The 15587-nt window shown below is 37.0% G+C and overlaps 3 protein-coding genes across 3 annotated transcripts; 2 read left to right on the top strand and 1 right to left on the bottom strand.

The window, feature by feature from the left end:
* Window positions 1–405: 405 nt before the first annotated feature.
* Window positions 406–1015, bottom strand: LOC140793894 (defensin-like protein CAL1). Its single transcript, XM_073145663.1, has 2 exons — window positions 862–1015; window positions 406–765 (listed from the first exon to the last, which is right to left on the bottom strand). The coding sequence occupies exons 1-2, from the start codon at window positions 926–928 to the stop codon at window positions 590–592; spliced, it is 243 nt and encodes an 80-aa protein (XP_073001764.1). The 5' UTR covers window positions 929–1015; the 3' UTR covers window positions 406–589.
* A 1339-nt stretch (window positions 1016–2354) lies between these two features.
* On the top strand, window positions 2355–5733 carry LOC140794291 (nascent polypeptide-associated complex subunit beta-like). Its single transcript, XM_073146267.1, has 6 exons — window positions 2355–2539; window positions 3602–3669; window positions 4213–4361; window positions 4469–4525; window positions 4870–4908; window positions 5333–5733. The coding sequence occupies exons 2-6, from the start codon at window positions 3602–3604 to the stop codon at window positions 5509–5511; spliced, it is 492 nt and encodes a 163-aa protein (XP_073002368.1). The 5' UTR covers window positions 2355–2539; the 3' UTR covers window positions 5512–5733.
* Window positions 5734–10091: 4358 nt separating this feature from the next.
* On the top strand, window positions 10092–14855 carry LOC140793200 (uncharacterized). Its single transcript, XM_073144552.1, has 6 exons — window positions 10092–11151; window positions 12712–12767; window positions 12887–13120; window positions 13340–13628; window positions 13731–13927; window positions 14362–14855. The coding sequence occupies exons 1-6, from the start codon at window positions 10192–10194 to the stop codon at window positions 14516–14518; spliced, it is 1893 nt and encodes a 630-aa protein (XP_073000653.1). The 5' UTR covers window positions 10092–10191; the 3' UTR covers window positions 14519–14855.
* Window positions 14856–15587: the final 732 nt, after the last annotated feature.

The following is a 15587-nucleotide window of genomic DNA, read 5'->3' as shown; positions in this document are numbered from 1 at the left end:
GCTTAGACTTCTGTGAACTATTAAATTTTTCTACCAAATTTTATAGAGAAAGTACAAAAAAAAATTATTAGGGAAAATTTTCCTACTTTAAAATATTAAAATTAAATCATAATTTCTCATCTGTTTCTATTAAATTTACTTACCGTATTTTAATTTTAATTATCTTAAAAGTATAGGTAGAAGATTTGTATATACTAACAATGAGATTTTTAATGCTAATTTATAATTTATTAAGTTTAAATAGAAAAGTTAATAATTTTATATTAGTCTAAATTCAAAGTTACACAAATAGAAGTCCAGTAATTTAATTATAGGCAGAACCAAAGGGCGTAATTTAAATAATCTTTCCAACTTTCGGCATCTTATTTGTGTAACTATTTATTAAATCCAACATCCCATGGAACATAAGCAACAAATCTAGCATACATTTATTCGAGCCACGTAGGCAGATAGATAGATGCAGCTTCCATACATTGACCACAGAAGACTACCACAACTAAACGAAGCAGCAAACTACGAACTAGATCATCTCTCCAACCGTTCGACGAAATGCTCCTGAGAGATAGAGAGAAAGATAACGTCTTCCTAATTAGCACACCCTCCTGCAGAAGCAACGGCGATGTATCCCCTGAGTCTTGCAAGTCCCATCTGGGAATCCCTCGGTGTGGCAGACATTGGCGCAGTTGTTCTCGCTCAAGCACATGCCCTTAAACTTGTGGCTCTGGGACTCGCAATGCCTCGCCTCCACCGTCATCGTTCCCATCTCTTCATTTACAAGCAAAATAGCCAAACTATTACTCCATTGTCAAAAAAAAAAGACTTGTTAGAAGAAAGAAGATGAAGAAAGAGGAGTTGATTTACCTGAGGCCACGAGAAGGAACAAGCAGAAGAGGATGGCAGGAGCCATAATTCCACGAGATTTCTCCATGGTAGGTCCTGGGAAGGTGCAGTAGTGAGCTAGTGTTGGGGTTGTATATATAGAGAGAGGATTGGAGGAGTCAGGAGTGGGTGCGGTGCATGCATGGGGTTTGTCTTCAAAAATTCAAATTGGTTATAATTAATTTAGCTCGGATAAAGTTAGATCTTGGAAATGCTTTTACGATCTGCTTTAATTCGTATGCATGGGGAACCGTGTAAGATCTGTAAGATAGCTAGAGGAGAGTGTAGTGCAGCACTGTCGTGTATTTATTTTCCACAGACATAGTTAGACTGATATGGACGTATGCCTGCCACAAGCATTATCTAATATATTTTTAAGTCGAGTCTATCGAGCTGATGCTCGATTCTGACTCAAAACTCGAAACAAAATTTAAGTAGAATTTAGAAATTAGTTTAGACTCACTCAGTTCAGCTCTGAGTCGAATCCCAACCGTTAGTTTATTTTGACACCTTAGTGGAGAGGAGACTACCACCGTCCATTCCTTTGTCTTGCAGATGGGAGATTTTCTTAATAAATTTTTTTTACCTCAAATTAAAAGGCGATTTCTTCTGTTGTGTTACGCGTGTTATAAAAAGAGACTTTACAAAATATAGGGATTTTCATTTCATATATCCTGACTTATATGTATGTTTTTAATTTTAAATTTGAGTCTTGCACTTGATGCCTACTTTAGCTAAGTGATTGTCTATGACAAGATCATAGATTTAATTTTCTCGTAAATATTGGAGTTAAAATTTTAACTATTCATGCTTAGACTAAGCCCTTATCGATAGAAGGGATTAAGTCCCCACTATGTGCAGTCTGCTCTATCTAATCTAGGCCAAATTATCTCTAATTTAAGGGCTCGTTTAGTATTTTCTAATTTAACTCAGCCTACGAACCGTAGCTTTCCATTTCTGCCACGGTTGGCTCTCAGTCTCATCGAATCTACGGGGCAAACAAGGTCGGCTCGAGTAGCTTTCAATTTTTCGTGGGCCAAGTCGTGACTCAGCCCATGAGCACTCTTACTTAATGGGCTTGGATTGAACTCAATCCAAAATAATATTTAAATGTATTTTACAATCAAATACTCACTTCAGTGGATTTAACATGGTTACTTAAATTTACTGACCAAATATAAATTATTAACAATAAAATGCGGGTAAAATTATAAATATATTTATTTAATAGATATGAATAAAATTATCCTTAAAAGAATTTTGTGGTCAAACCCAACGACGCTTAAATGACTCCTATTATTGTTCTAATTAGTGATAAAAATATGAGTTACACTAAGTCTAAGGACCGTGCCAGACCCAGATATAATGCTCAAATCAAGCAAACTTAAAAATAAATAAATAAAAATAAAGCAAAAGTACTCGTGATTGGGTCCAATCACATTCCTATAATAACGACGATTAGAACACCCAGATTCATGGATCGGACGGCTAAGATTCTCTTCATCTACCCTAATAACTTTTATCCTTTTTTGTTGGTCTCCCGAGTCCTATCTCCTTTCTCCCTTCCTCTCGTTGCCCTCCGCCTCTTCTTATCCTCCACTCTTATCCCCCCTCATTTTATTCCAGTCGGGCAAGGGGGTTTATCTCTGCCGAATTCGCGGTGAGTCTTCTTACTCTCAGAATAACGATAGGAATAAGTAATCGGATCGTTTGTTTGTCGGTGTGCCTCTTAATTCAATGCTTCTTCGCTGTCCATTGTTCTCTTATGCGAAGAAGAAGTCAATACTGTAGATTAGAGCACTTCTCCTGATGAGTAATGATTGGGATATTAGTCGCTGCGAATTGTGATTCTTATTGATTCAAAGTTGATAGCTTTTGGTGGTGGGGTTTAAGATTCCGTATCTTGTTGGGGTTACCAGCTAAAGATTCGAACAATGTGTGACAGAATAAAAGGAAGAAGATTTGGTCACCCAAGTAACTTGGATTTGGATGGATGAACGTGTTGACGTTTGTTTTATGCGTTACTAGAATCATTAGGATTAGAAGGTTTGTGGTGAAATTTTCGTATAAACAAAATATTAAAATTTACTGGAGTAAATCCATTTTTTTAATATGAATTCAGCCAAGAAATTTGAATATTGAGTATAAATTATGGGCAATCTCAAAGACCCTAGTATGTTGAAGTAGTGTTCAGTAAGGGAGCAGTGTCACTCACACTTGCTTCATGCGCAAATTGTGTTTTATCAGCGGCAAAAGAATATACCACCTCGCCGAGCATTATCAGACTGTTAGTTTCAACTGTTAAAGGCTTAATGGGTCTTGCTGAAATTTTAATATGTTGAAATATGAAACTATTGGAAATTTGCAATCATGGAATGAACTTCCTTTTTTAAGTGCATTGATGTATCAAGTTCTATCGAAACTACAAACAAGAACTCCTTTGATGTATGTCATTGAATAGGATACTAATGCAACAATCCAAAGCTAGTTTACCCATCAGTGGAGTTTTACTGAATATATGTGATGTGCAATGATCTTTTAGAGCGTTTCTTCTTCTGAATGTTCCTGTTACTGCATAACCACCTTATTCAACACATCAGTCTTACAGAAGCTGTTAAGCCAAATTTCTTATTCAGTAGGATTTGTTCCTCTCTAATTTCTTGAAGTATAGTCGCAAGCTCACAAGTTGGTATTATACTCTAACATGATTGCTTGCATGCAGATGAATCAAGAAAAACTCATGAAGATGGCAGGTGCTGTTCGCACTGGCGGAAAGGGCAGCATGCGCAGGTTTTTATTTAGAATCTAATTCCAAGAGATATGATTTGGGACAGCTTTGAGTTAATTGTTAATTTTTGTATCTGTGCCCAAGGTTATGGTAGAAGCGCTTCAGGTAGTATGCGCCATTAGTTTCTTGAGGATGTCACTTTCGATATATGGTTATTTAAATACTGATGAATGGATAATTGATTTACAAGGGTCTATTGGTGCTAGAAAATAGTGTATACTCTCTCTCTCTCTCTCTCTCTCTAAACAGATGTTCTGATTAATGAAGTATTATCTTTTCCCTGGTAAAAAGGTTGACATATCTTAAGTTGGATCTTGGCTGTAGCCTGTAGGTTATTGTTGTTTCTGATTCGCATATTAATTCAGGCAGAAAGGGCAGACACCATGGCATAATTGCCAATTATTAATTCTAGTCCATGAATATCCAAGTTTTAAATGTGAACCCTTTCTAAATGACTTTTATTAATTACAGCACTGTAAATTTGTTGACAAAATTGAAACTTTTGTTGCTTTTATGGTTCTAATCAAGTCATGCATTGGTACCAGGAAGAAGAAGTCTGTTCACAAGACCACAACTACAGATGACAAAAGACTTCAGAGCACTTTAAAGAGAATAGGAGTGAACTCTATACCTGCCATAGAAGAAGTCAACATTTTTAAAGATGATGTAGTTATCCAGTTTTCGAATCCCAAAGGTAACTAGCAAATCATGTTTTCATTTTGAGCCCAGAATGGTATCTGTCCATAGCTTCAGTATATAGCATGTCCAACTTCTAATATTGTTTTACTTTTTTCTATACAGTGCAAGCATCAATAGCCGCTAATACATGGGTGGTCAGTGGATCTCCTCAGACGAAAAGTATGTCGTAGTTTTAATATGTATGTTATGTGGAAAAGGGTGAAAAATGTTAGTTAAAAGATGAAAGTAAAGAAAAGAAATTATTTGTCCACTTAGATATGGTGCATTGGTTTGATCTTCTCTCGCTTTGTTGCTAAGGTCAGACTGATAGCTGGTAGAGTAGGAAGTAAGAACACCTAAGAAACACCTAGTAATAAGTATCAGAATGTTTCCTGTGGTTGTTTAAGGCCCTATATGTTATAAGTGCACTGACCCCAATCAATTGGGACATATAGTTTCTTTGCACCTACATTTTTCTTTTCAGTGAATACAACTTATTTGTGTATTATATCTTATTGTCACAGGGCTTCAAGATCTTCTACCTGCAATCTTCAACCAATTGGGTATGTTATCCTCATCCAGCATTAATTCAATTTACTTGATTCTGGTAGTTAACCTGCTTTTTTTTGTATATGTATAGAGAATAGCAGTAACTGGTAACCTTATAATGCAGGATTCTTGTAATTGCAGTTCTGTCATGAAGTGCTATTATGATTTTTAATTTTCTTTTATATGGTCATGTTTTAACATTTGTTTTAGGTAGTTTCAGGTTCTTGCACTGTTTAGTATATAAATGCTTGTCTTCATTGTTATTGGATGGTGCAGATGGTCCTATTTGTTAGATTATTCACGGGAAAAGATAATATTTGATTTTATGTTTATACTTGGAAAACTTGCTTATCATCTAAGTTGAAACTAGAAGTGTTGCTGTGGGATAGCACTTTTTCAATTTCTTTTTATCTGGTTGTCCTTTCTTTTTCTATTCAGGTCCTGATAACTTAGACAACCTGAGGAAGATTGCCGAACAGTTCCAAAAGCAGGCACCAAATTCAGGAACTGATGCTGCTGCTGCTGGTGCTGCTCAGGAAGATGATGATGATGATGTCCCCGAGCTTGTGGCTGGAGAAACATTTGAAGAGGCCGCCAATGAGAAGCAAACATCGTAGTTTCTTTTTACTTCTTTTTGTTATTTTGCACATCGCTTGTTGTTGAGCTACCCTCACCTTATGATAATGCTAGAGAAGAGGAAACTGCCCTTAAGAGCTACTTCAAAACCTAGTCTTCGCCTGTCATTTGTTTTCCCTTTCGGGCATACAAGGATTCACTTGATTGAGTTGATGAAAATGTACAAGAATTCAGTTTGAATTTGATCTTCTTATTTTCCTTCATACTAGGTGCTTGAATATAAATCTACCCCTAGCTACTTATCATGTAACCATCCAAGATTTGAGTACTCGCAACTTGCACCGCTGCTCTTGCTCTATATAACAAGTTCGAAGAGTATTATTATATCATCTTAGATCAATAAGTGATTCTGTTCTAGTTCAGGTCAATGAGATGTGCGAATACTGTTAGCTGGTTAAATACTTGCCTTTATCTGGGTGTAGATCAAAAGTTGAAGATGGTGCTTATCTCTATTAGCCGTTGCTATTAAAAATGAGAACAAAAAAGAAAGGTAATGAGCTTTTGTAATGAATGATAAGGATTAAAAAAAGTAGCAGATCAGAATAGAAATGAGACCATATCAGCATTTACTTGACTCAAAGTTTGAGAACATTGCTTCTAGTGTTTGTAGAGATTGTTGAAGATGAGATACCAGAGTAAATCAAATTGCAAGCCAGTAAAATTTGGTATACCAACTAGGATGCATTTGATCTTCTCTGGCTCTCATGTTCAAGCTCCTCTCAGCAGGCAGATCATGGATAAGTTGAGAGGTTCATATTGGAGGAATTGAACTGCTGCTCTTCTTTATAGTGCTAGAATTCTTTTTTTTAAGGGCATCTTCAGATTTCATGTGAATAGCATGCTATACCGTTCAAGGCTAGTCAGTAGTTTGTTAGCAGTTTGTTGCAACTCTCTCTCTCTCCTTATACACACACACACATATATATATATATACCTCCTTGTATTTCATATTTAAGCACTCAACCTCTTAGACTAAATTAAAATAGTTAGATTTTTCATCCAAAATTAATGGTGATTCATTGCTGCCGATATTTTTTTGCTATGAAAAACTTACAAAATAATCAAACTGTTCTTATTATCTTTAAATCAAACTATATTTCTATGGAGCTAACAAGCCGTGTTATGTCTCAGTAAACAACGATTGACTAAGAATTATAACTTGATTTGAACTGTATGAGAAATAAGTATTTAAATTTGAAGTTAGAATCGAACCAAACCTCACGAGGTCAATTATAATTTGAATGTTCAATTTTGCTACTTATGAATACTTTTGACAATTACAGTCTGCCAGCATCATAATGCATGCAGCATGGCAGATCTCATGGTCTCAAGTTCATGGGTGGCTTTTGCCATGTTCATCTAATGATGCTAACCTTTTCCTGTGCATATATAGTTGCTTGAGACATTAACAATAGTAGATCACTGCAAGAGAAGCTTGCTTTATCTTCATTAAAACCTTGAAGATATAACCATAATAGTGTTTTCGGGCAAATTATAAATTACTCTCTTGTTGTTTAATTCGAATTTAGTTTACATTTCTTGCACTTCATACTGAAGTACTTAACCTTATGTGCTCCAACCAAATTATCTATATATATATATATATATATGTAAATTTGCACCAAATCAAATCTTAAAGCAAGCCGAGATAAGAAGAAGATATAAGATGAATACTGGGTAAATATTATCTTTTCCCGTACGTCCCAATCTTATCTTGATATACTCATGCTTACGTCCATATAATTTTATATGTAACTATACAGTAACGTACCCTAACGTAGATATACTCAAGATGTTATTAATAAATATATAATGTGTGAGTGAAAACACATTGAATTTAGACTACTGTTTGCTTACTTATTCATTCATAATATCTAGACTAGACGTATTCAATTATTACGTCTTGGTGGGGTCGACTTCAACCAATCTTTATTTATTTATTTATTTATTTATTTATTTTTCCTTTGCAACTTATCTTATCTTAATAAACGTGAGACGTAGTCTTGACGGGGATATCTATCTATCGTATATTCGTATGCATGGGATGCATTAATTCTTTAGAGATAATTAAGTCATCAAATGATTTAAGATCTTTTACAACCCAGTTGCAGGAATTTCTTACTTTTGCGAAACTTGGCAGCCTTTGATTAGCCTCGCACTAAGATTTAATATATATTTGACCTTTTCGTGGGTTCGGTTAAAATCTCCCTAAACTTTTAGCTGCGACTTGGATTAATCCCCTTGCTGTTCTATTCGACTATTCTATGCGCAATCATTCATTTTGGTAATATTTACATTAGAACTATTAATTGACCATTTTGCTATTTATATTAAAATTAGTATCTATCAAATAGTAAATTATAATTTTCAACCCCCCAACTTTCAAAAGTTGGAAAGTTTGTGGGTGGATGACTTGGCTCAATTTAATAGCTCCGGGATGCATTAGTTTAGAGGAGTAGCTCTTCGGTGCGGCAGCTAGAAGTAATGGCTCGACAATATAATGACTTAGAGCTTAAATTAAATAACTATGTACGTTAGCTAAAAGCTTAGTGAAACTTAAGTAACTTTAAATTTTGATATTTACATAGAGCTTTTAATATGTCATTCTAAAACTCTTAGAACCTAATAAAATTACCGAGCTATTGGTATTCCCCTTTTTATTTTTAGTGCATCCAGAACGGTCCTTTTACCATAACGTATCCTTTAGACTAACAATGGCCGATTTTTTTGACTTATGCATTGGAAGTTTGGAACTCCATTGTAATTGTGGTGTTATGCCTAAGATATTCCACTAACTTAATTCAAGAAAGGGAAGAGCTTTGAGTCTTTGCCGTGTCTTTTTAAAATATGCTCCATAAGTACAATATTTTTGCTTATCCTTTACTCTCCATTGACCCTCACAGTATTCTGAGTTTTTGATCAATCTAGCCCTCTTTTAAACTTAATATCAAAATGTATTTGTTTTACTATAGCTATAATTAAAACGCTGATAAGTTTAGCATTTTAATTTTAGATGAAATTGTCAGAAAACTCATTTTATAAAATGCTAAAATGTTTGGCGCCTTAAGTTTTAGAAAATACTGAACAATTGAGCATTTTATACAAAAGACTACAAAAATTTTAAAAATAAAATCTGGAAGAGTTATTGTATTTCCTTATTGTGATTCTAAGCGAAATGACTATGCCATTTTAATTTATAGTGACATATTTTATAACTAAAATGGATATTCAACTATAAAGATGCAATAATTTTTTTTCTTTATATTTATTTATATCTTTATCATTTGAGGTCCGATTAAGTTTTGATCAAAATTATTTATATTTATTTTTCTTTGACTTTGTAATAGTATATCATAATAACTAGAATGAACTATTGGTTAGAAAGTTATGATACGCAAAATTAAGTTGTTCAGCGTCTTAATAAGATGCTGAGTAGTTTGGTATTTTTAACAATAAGATGTTTAATTGTTCACAGTTTTATATGTATCATTTCTTTCTAATAAAGTGTTCTAATTAAAATACTGATAAATTTAATATTTTAATTAGAAAAATACTAATATTACCGGTACTTTAGCGTTCTACTCAGGATTATAATGGAATAGACTCATTTTAGTATTAAATTTGAGATGTAATCTATTTCGGTAAATAAAGTTTAAAAGACTGCTAGTTTGGAAAAAAAAAAAAACTCCCATATTATTCATATATCACACCTTTACACTACTCAGAACGATACTTGAGCTAAATTATATTATCACATCATATTTTTTAATAATGTTATAAAACTTTAGGGATGTAACCCAATACAGAATCATTATTAATTTAGCCCTAGTGTGACTACTTGTGTATCTCGAAAATTCTTAGACTGCCTCGAATAAAACAACTATTCAATTTCCAAATAGAAAGGTGGTATAAATAATTATTTTCTAAGAGAAACTAATAGAATAATTTGATTATTGGTATATATATATATATATATATATACAACTCCTATGGATCTATGCTAATCACCCTGGGAGAAGGTTTGAAGAGTTCTATTATAATTCGGCTGCATCAAAGAATAGTTGTTTTTGTTTTTACAAATCACCGCCTAGATTTAGCCTTAATACGAAAACCCTATTAACCCTGTGAATATCTTTATTTTAAGTATGTAAATCTAGAGGGTGATTTGCAAATATGTATGATTAAAGGACTAAAGAGCATAAATGGTAAAATTGCCAAAGATACTGTGAAGTCCGTTACTCCATTGGTCATCAGGATTCCCACTTTGGCCCTTTAAATTACCAAATTTACTGCACTGCCTAACAAAACCCAGTGACCAACAAAACCCTCGATGCGGGGGTAATTGCGTCATTCACACAATCCGGTTTTCCTTATAGGGGGCGATCCATCCCGTGCACGCCGGCGACCAAGCCAACGTGGACGCATTCCAGACTACGACAAACGAAACAAATTACTAAGTTCCTATTTTGACCTTTTCCCCTTTGAATCTTTCCTATATATAAATAAATAAATAAATAAATAAAAAATATATATATATATATATCCTCTCCTTGATGAAATCCCATCCCTCTCTCTACCATTCCCTTCCAATAAATTCTGTTACGCTCGCCCGCGATAATTTCGATCATATCGTTTTATTCTCTCTTCTCTCTAAGATTCCGATGGGAGAAGAGGCATTCGTCGAGATCCCTCCCCTCCCAGCTGAATCCGATCCAATGGACTTCACCGGGACCCCGCCGGAGAAGGCTGCCGGCTACGAGGAATCTCCGGCGATGGAGGTGGTGATCCGGCCGGCGGCGCACCTCCCGCAGCCGGAGGCGCCGCCGGGGCTGGAGAAGTCGCACTCGACCTCCCATGAGGAGTACCACCCGATCCAACGGTCGGCGTCCTCCGGCGTCGACGTGTCGTCCATTGGCAAGTACTTCCGCGACCGTGGCAACAACTTCTCCGCCGCGATCGCGAGGCGGATCTCGTCGTTCAAGGAGCCCGCATCCGCCCCCCGCGATGGTCCCGATCCGGTGACGGAGTTTCACCTCTCCGGCGTCAAGGTCATCGTGCGGCTCAAAGGCGAGAACGAGAGCGAGAAAGGATTTGAGTACGAATCCAACGGCCTGGATCAACTCCCGTTCCAAATCAAGGGCCGGATCAGCTTCTTCTCGCGATCCGGGTGCCGAGACTGCGGAGCCGTCCGATCGTTCCTCCGGGAGAGGGGGCTCCCCTACGTTGAGATCAACGTCGACGTGTTCCCGGAACGCGAAAAAGATCTCATCCAACGGACGGGGTCGAGCCACGTGCCGCAGATATTCTTCAACGAGAAGCTTCTAGGTGGATTGGTAGCTTTGAACTCGCTAAGGAACAGCGGGGAGTTCGAGAAGAGGGTGAAGGAGACTGCGGGGAGGAAGTGCCCGGAGAGTGCGCCAAGGGTTCCGGTGTACGGATTCGACGACGAGGGTGAGGCTGAGAGGGAACGGACGGACGAGATGCTCGGGGTAGTCAGGGTTTTGAGGCAGAGGTTGCCGATACAGGACCGATTCGCGAAGATGAAACTGGTCAAAAATTGCTTCACGGGAAGCGAGTTGGTGGACGCCATCATTCATCACCTCGATTGCGGCAGGAAAAAGGTTAAATTAATTCCACTTTGCAATTTGATTCTTTTTTCTTTTTTTTTCACTTTCTCGTACTTCGTCCGCCGTCTGATTTAGGTTTGTTGTGGTTGACATTTTAGAGGTAGAGCTGCGTGATCCTAGGTTAAGATAGGAATCAGTTAAGGCAGGACGCAATTTGCAAATAGATTACTTGAAGGGATCGAATTAAAATTTCACTTGAACCCCGGTTGCTATGTGCAAACTTCCGAAAGTTAAAATCAAAGCTTTTAGAGTCAAAAGTTAAAAAAGATTCAGGTGATCTTATACGAGGAAAGCTGGATCTTTTACCGAGTGTGATGGACGTCGTCTCCGCCTGTTCGCCGCAATTGGTGGTGAGCTGGGCCAGAAGTGTGACCTTTTGGTTTTGGTACTATTTTTGGGCTTTTGGGTCCCTCCCCTTCCATTTAATTTGGTTTCTTCCTCTTTATTCGACAAAGTTGGCCCCAACTCCCCGAGCGTGGGCCAGATAGAGCCGTACTATCCATCAATAATTTGGTCTGTTGACCAATCTATGGCTTCGAGGGTAGGTAATCAAGCCTTAGCTTAGAAATGCTTTGAGCCTGCCTTGTCGTTTTATATCAAGATTGGCTATTTTAGAGTCAAGTTATTCTGACCGTTTCTTCGTTTGAGAAATCTTATTCTACTTTCTGTGCGTCAGTTCCAAAATCAACAACGGAAATGTTAGGTATTTTTTGGGTCACATGCCACCATACGTTAAATTAGTATTTCTTTGCCATAGATGACCGTTGCAACTGCAAAATTGCTGGTCATGTGAACTGGACGGCTATTCCTCTCTACAAATAACCTCCACCCTCGAAACGAAAAGGAACACTTACTTATTTTTGGTTCTTTCTGCACCAAAAACGTGCACTTGTTTATGGTACAGTGAACGGATCAGTTCTTGTTGGTAGTAACATAAACATTTGAAGGACTCTTCTCTTCTTTGGTGCTGTTTGCATTACATGATCTAAGTATCTAACAACTTTACTTCTTCAAGAAGTGTTTGCTAGGCCAACAGTTTGTTATTTAGCAGCATCTTCAGACCGGTGCCAAGTACTCTTTGGCTTAAAATTACCCAAAGAGTTTCTTGTTTTGTCATCAATTCCTTTCCTTGGTTTATATTCTCTTTTCTTTGTACATCCTCTTTCTATCAACTCCCAATAGAAATTGTGGAGATTCTGACCGCTATGTGACATAATTGTCTTATTTGCCCAACTGAGGGCAGGGGTTTGGTTTCTACCACTGTCTTTAGACCAACATCCTATACGGGTATATGAGTGTATATTATGTCTTCATCCTTAAACAGAGGAGGCTCCTTTCGTATGCCACCTCGTGCCAGATAGGTTAAATCTGTAGTCGTTCTAGAGTGTATCAAATTCGATGTGCCAAGAAATTTCATGTTTGTTTTTGTCTCTTTAATAGTAATTTCAATTAGACCTGTTCCATGCTTGGATTTAAGGTATTAGCTTTTATTTTGTTTTCAAACGAAGCTGTCTCAGCTTTCTTTCTAAGCAATGGGGACATGAATTGTTGTAGGCTGTTGAAATTGGGAAAGAACTTTCTAGGAAGCACTTCATTCACCATGTTTTCAGGTATGTTTTAAGATAAGCTCTCCTCAAGGAATCAAAACTATAGGGTTCCTCCACTAAATTATCAAAACTCTTGTTTTACCGTTATATTGTACCGAGTTTTAAATCTCTTGTTTGTATAGGGAGAATGACTTTGAAGATGGGAGCCAAAATTTCTACCGCTTCCTTGAGCATGACCCTATCATTCCCAAATGTTTCAATTTTAGAGGATCAACCAACGACAATGAGCCAAAATCTGCAGCTGCAGTGGGAGGAAGGCTGACCAAGCTAATGCTAGCCATACTTGAGGCCTATGCTTCTAATGATATGCACCATTTGGACTATGCCCGCATTACTGCTAGTGAGGAATTCCGGAGGTATGATGTCTCTTGTCACAACACTCCTAATCCATAATAAGAATCCAATAGGTCCAGTTGGATGCTTCTTAGCTTTGAGTAAGGATGTATATGGTCAATTATCCAATTATAGACACATAGCATTCCTGTACAGTCCTGTTGAGAATCTGACTGCTTATCTTGCTAGTATGCTGTGCTTATAAGTTATAACTACTACCTTTTCAATGTTCTTGTGAGCAGATATGTAAATCTTGTCCAAGATCTGCAAAGGGTAGACATCTTTTCTCTTTCAGCAGATGGGAGGACGTCATTCTTCCTGAATCTGCACAACGCCATGGTCATCCATGCCATCATAAGGGTCGGTCGACCAGGAGTAATCGATAGGAGGGCCTTCTTTACTGACTTCCAGTACATGGTGGGAGGTTACCCTTACTCCCTCTCCATGATCAAGAACGGCATCCTCAGATCCAACAGAAGGCAGCCTTACTCTTTAGTGAAGCCATTTAGCTCAGGCGACAGGAGATTGGACGTAATTGCCATTTTCGCAAAGTTTGAATTACTATTGACAATACATCAACTTTAATTTTGCTGGTCGTCATGTACTTATGCTTGTTTTCTCAAATATGTCCAGTTGGTTCTTGGAAAGATTAATCCCTTGATCCATTTTGGACTTTGCAATGGGACTCGATCAAGCCCTACTGTCCGTTTCTTCTCTCCCCAAGGGGTTGAAGTGGAGCTCAGACATGCGGCAAGGGAATTCTTCATCAATGGTGGAATGGAGGTTGATTTGGAGAAGAGAACGGTGTATCTTAGTCGAATCATCAAATGGTAAGCTGTTGTTTCTACTTCCTCTTACAAAAGATACACCTACACATCCAGGATTCTGTTGCCTTCATACTTGAACTTTTGGCATTTAAAACACTAGCTCTCATGGACTAATCTTATCTAGCTCATTTTTATGTGATTTACTTCAAAACAATCATTTGAGTTTGACATATTTACTCATCTCATTGTTTTTTTCTGGAGTACATTAACTAATCTTGAGGACAGCACATTGATGATGATCCTCTGCACTGAACTAAATACCACAATCACTTTCTTTTAAATGAAGCAAGTGTATAGCAAAATGCTGGAAAATTTTAGAGAACTTACATACTTGGTTACTACTCCCTCTAATGTCATGTATTTTTATACAAACATTCTACCTGGATGTTTATCTACTACAGCAATCTAATAACTTGATCGTTGCTTTCTTCTCGCAGGTATAGCACTGATTTTGGACAAGAAAGAGATATTCTCAAGTGGATATTGAACTACCTCGATGCCACAAGAGCTGGTCTTTTGACTCATCTTCTAAATGATGGGGGACCCGTCAACATAGCCTATCAGAACTTCGATTGGTCCTTAAACTCTTGCTAATTAGGCTCTTAACTAGTCATCATACTCTGGCCTCCACACTTCAGATGCTTCGAGAGAAAATTGCATGAGTATAGTAGTCTTATCAGAAATGGCAGAAGCCATGCAAAAATAGGTACAGAAGATTCAGACGCAAAAATAGCACATAGAGTATATTTAGGCAAATATTTGTATATAATAGCATAAGTTTGATGGATGATTGCTCATAGAAGTATGGGTGAGAGGAAGAGTATCTTTGTGTTGGTAATATTAACAATTTGCCACCAGCTCTGCTATGCGATAGAGCACAAGAGAATGCAGTGTGGTTTTTCTAAGCATAATTATCTCTTTTTATCACTAATTTGTCCCTTCTATTTTGTCTACAAGACTTACCTTCTGATATCTGCACATCTGCTTCTATGAAATAATCATGCCAATTTTCTTTCCTATATCTTTTAACCTTTCTTTCCATATTTCCTTTTGTTATTTCTTAGGTCATGATACCTTCCCTGTTGGCTTCTTAATCAACCCAAAAATTTTAATACACTTTCTGTGGAAGATTTCCTGCCCAAAAGTGCAATTTGATTCACGTCTCCAACTTCCCAGTTGGATGCCCGTTTTAATATTTGAAATTGGAACTCTAATTTCTAATATGGATATTTTTTTCAGAGAATTGGGTCAGAACCAAATTAGATTTATTGATCAAAACGAAACTGAGACTGTACAGAGGCAAGAGTAATACTGTGCTTATAAACATTCTACTAACACTTTCGATATAGCATTATTTTTTACCATTAATATATAACTATGGTTATGATAGATATAAGGAAAACTATGAAAGAATCTCGGCTATAATTTAAGGCTCCACAAATTATCTCATCTCTCGAAGGGAGCAACAAAACTAACACATCTTTCAATCCTCTTTTCGGATTCGGATCTCTCCAATGACCCGAGAGGCACAAGTACTAACGACTCCGGGAGCTTGTTATTTTAATTTCCAAGCTATAAGAGTTACCTGCCTACTTTTGTCACAAAAAAGAGTTACCTGCCTACAATTTAGCTATTCAGTAATAGCAAAAAAATCCAACTATAA

The sequence above is a fragment of the Typha latifolia genome, chromosome 8 (assembly GCF_019914945.1).
Source record: "Typha latifolia isolate L0001 chromosome 8, TyphaL0001v2, whole genome shotgun sequence".
Classification (NCBI taxonomy): domain Eukaryota; kingdom Viridiplantae; phylum Streptophyta; class Magnoliopsida; order Poales; family Typhaceae; genus Typha; species Typha latifolia.
Note: the sequence above shows the minus strand (reverse complement) of the source record. Positions and strands in the feature narration are given on the sequence as shown.

Bases quoted from the DNA above. Each gene is read 5' to 3' on its own strand.
- LOC140793894 (XM_073145663.1), bottom strand. From the start codon at position 928: ATGGAGAAATCTCGTGGAATTATGGCTCCTGCCATCCTCTTCTGCTTG. The intron at 766-861 runs GTAAATCAACTC...TTGTAAATGAAG, and splicing joins GTTCCTTCTCGTGGCCTCAG to AGATGGGAACGATGACGGTG.
- LOC140794291 (XM_073146267.1), top strand. From the start codon at position 3,602: ATGAATCAAGAAAAACTCATGAAGATGGCAGGTGCTGTTCGCACTGGC. The intron at 4,362-4,468 runs GTAACTAGCAAA...TTTTCTATACAG, and splicing joins CCAGTTTTCGAATCCCAAAG to TGCAAGCATCAATAGCCGCT. The intron at 4,526-4,869 runs GTATGTCGTAGT...TTATTGTCACAG, and splicing joins TGGATCTCCTCAGACGAAAA to GGCTTCAAGATCTTCTACCT.
- LOC140793200 (XM_073144552.1), top strand. From the start codon at position 10,192: ATGGGAGAAGAGGCATTCGTCGAGATCCCTCCCCTCCCAGCTGAATCC. The intron at 12,768-12,886 runs GTATGTTTTAAG...TTGTTTGTATAG, and splicing joins TTCATTCACCATGTTTTCAG to GGAGAATGACTTTGAAGATG. The intron at 13,629-13,730 runs GTAATTGCCATT...AAATATGTCCAG, and splicing joins CAGGCGACAGGAGATTGGAC to TTGGTTCTTGGAAAGATTAA.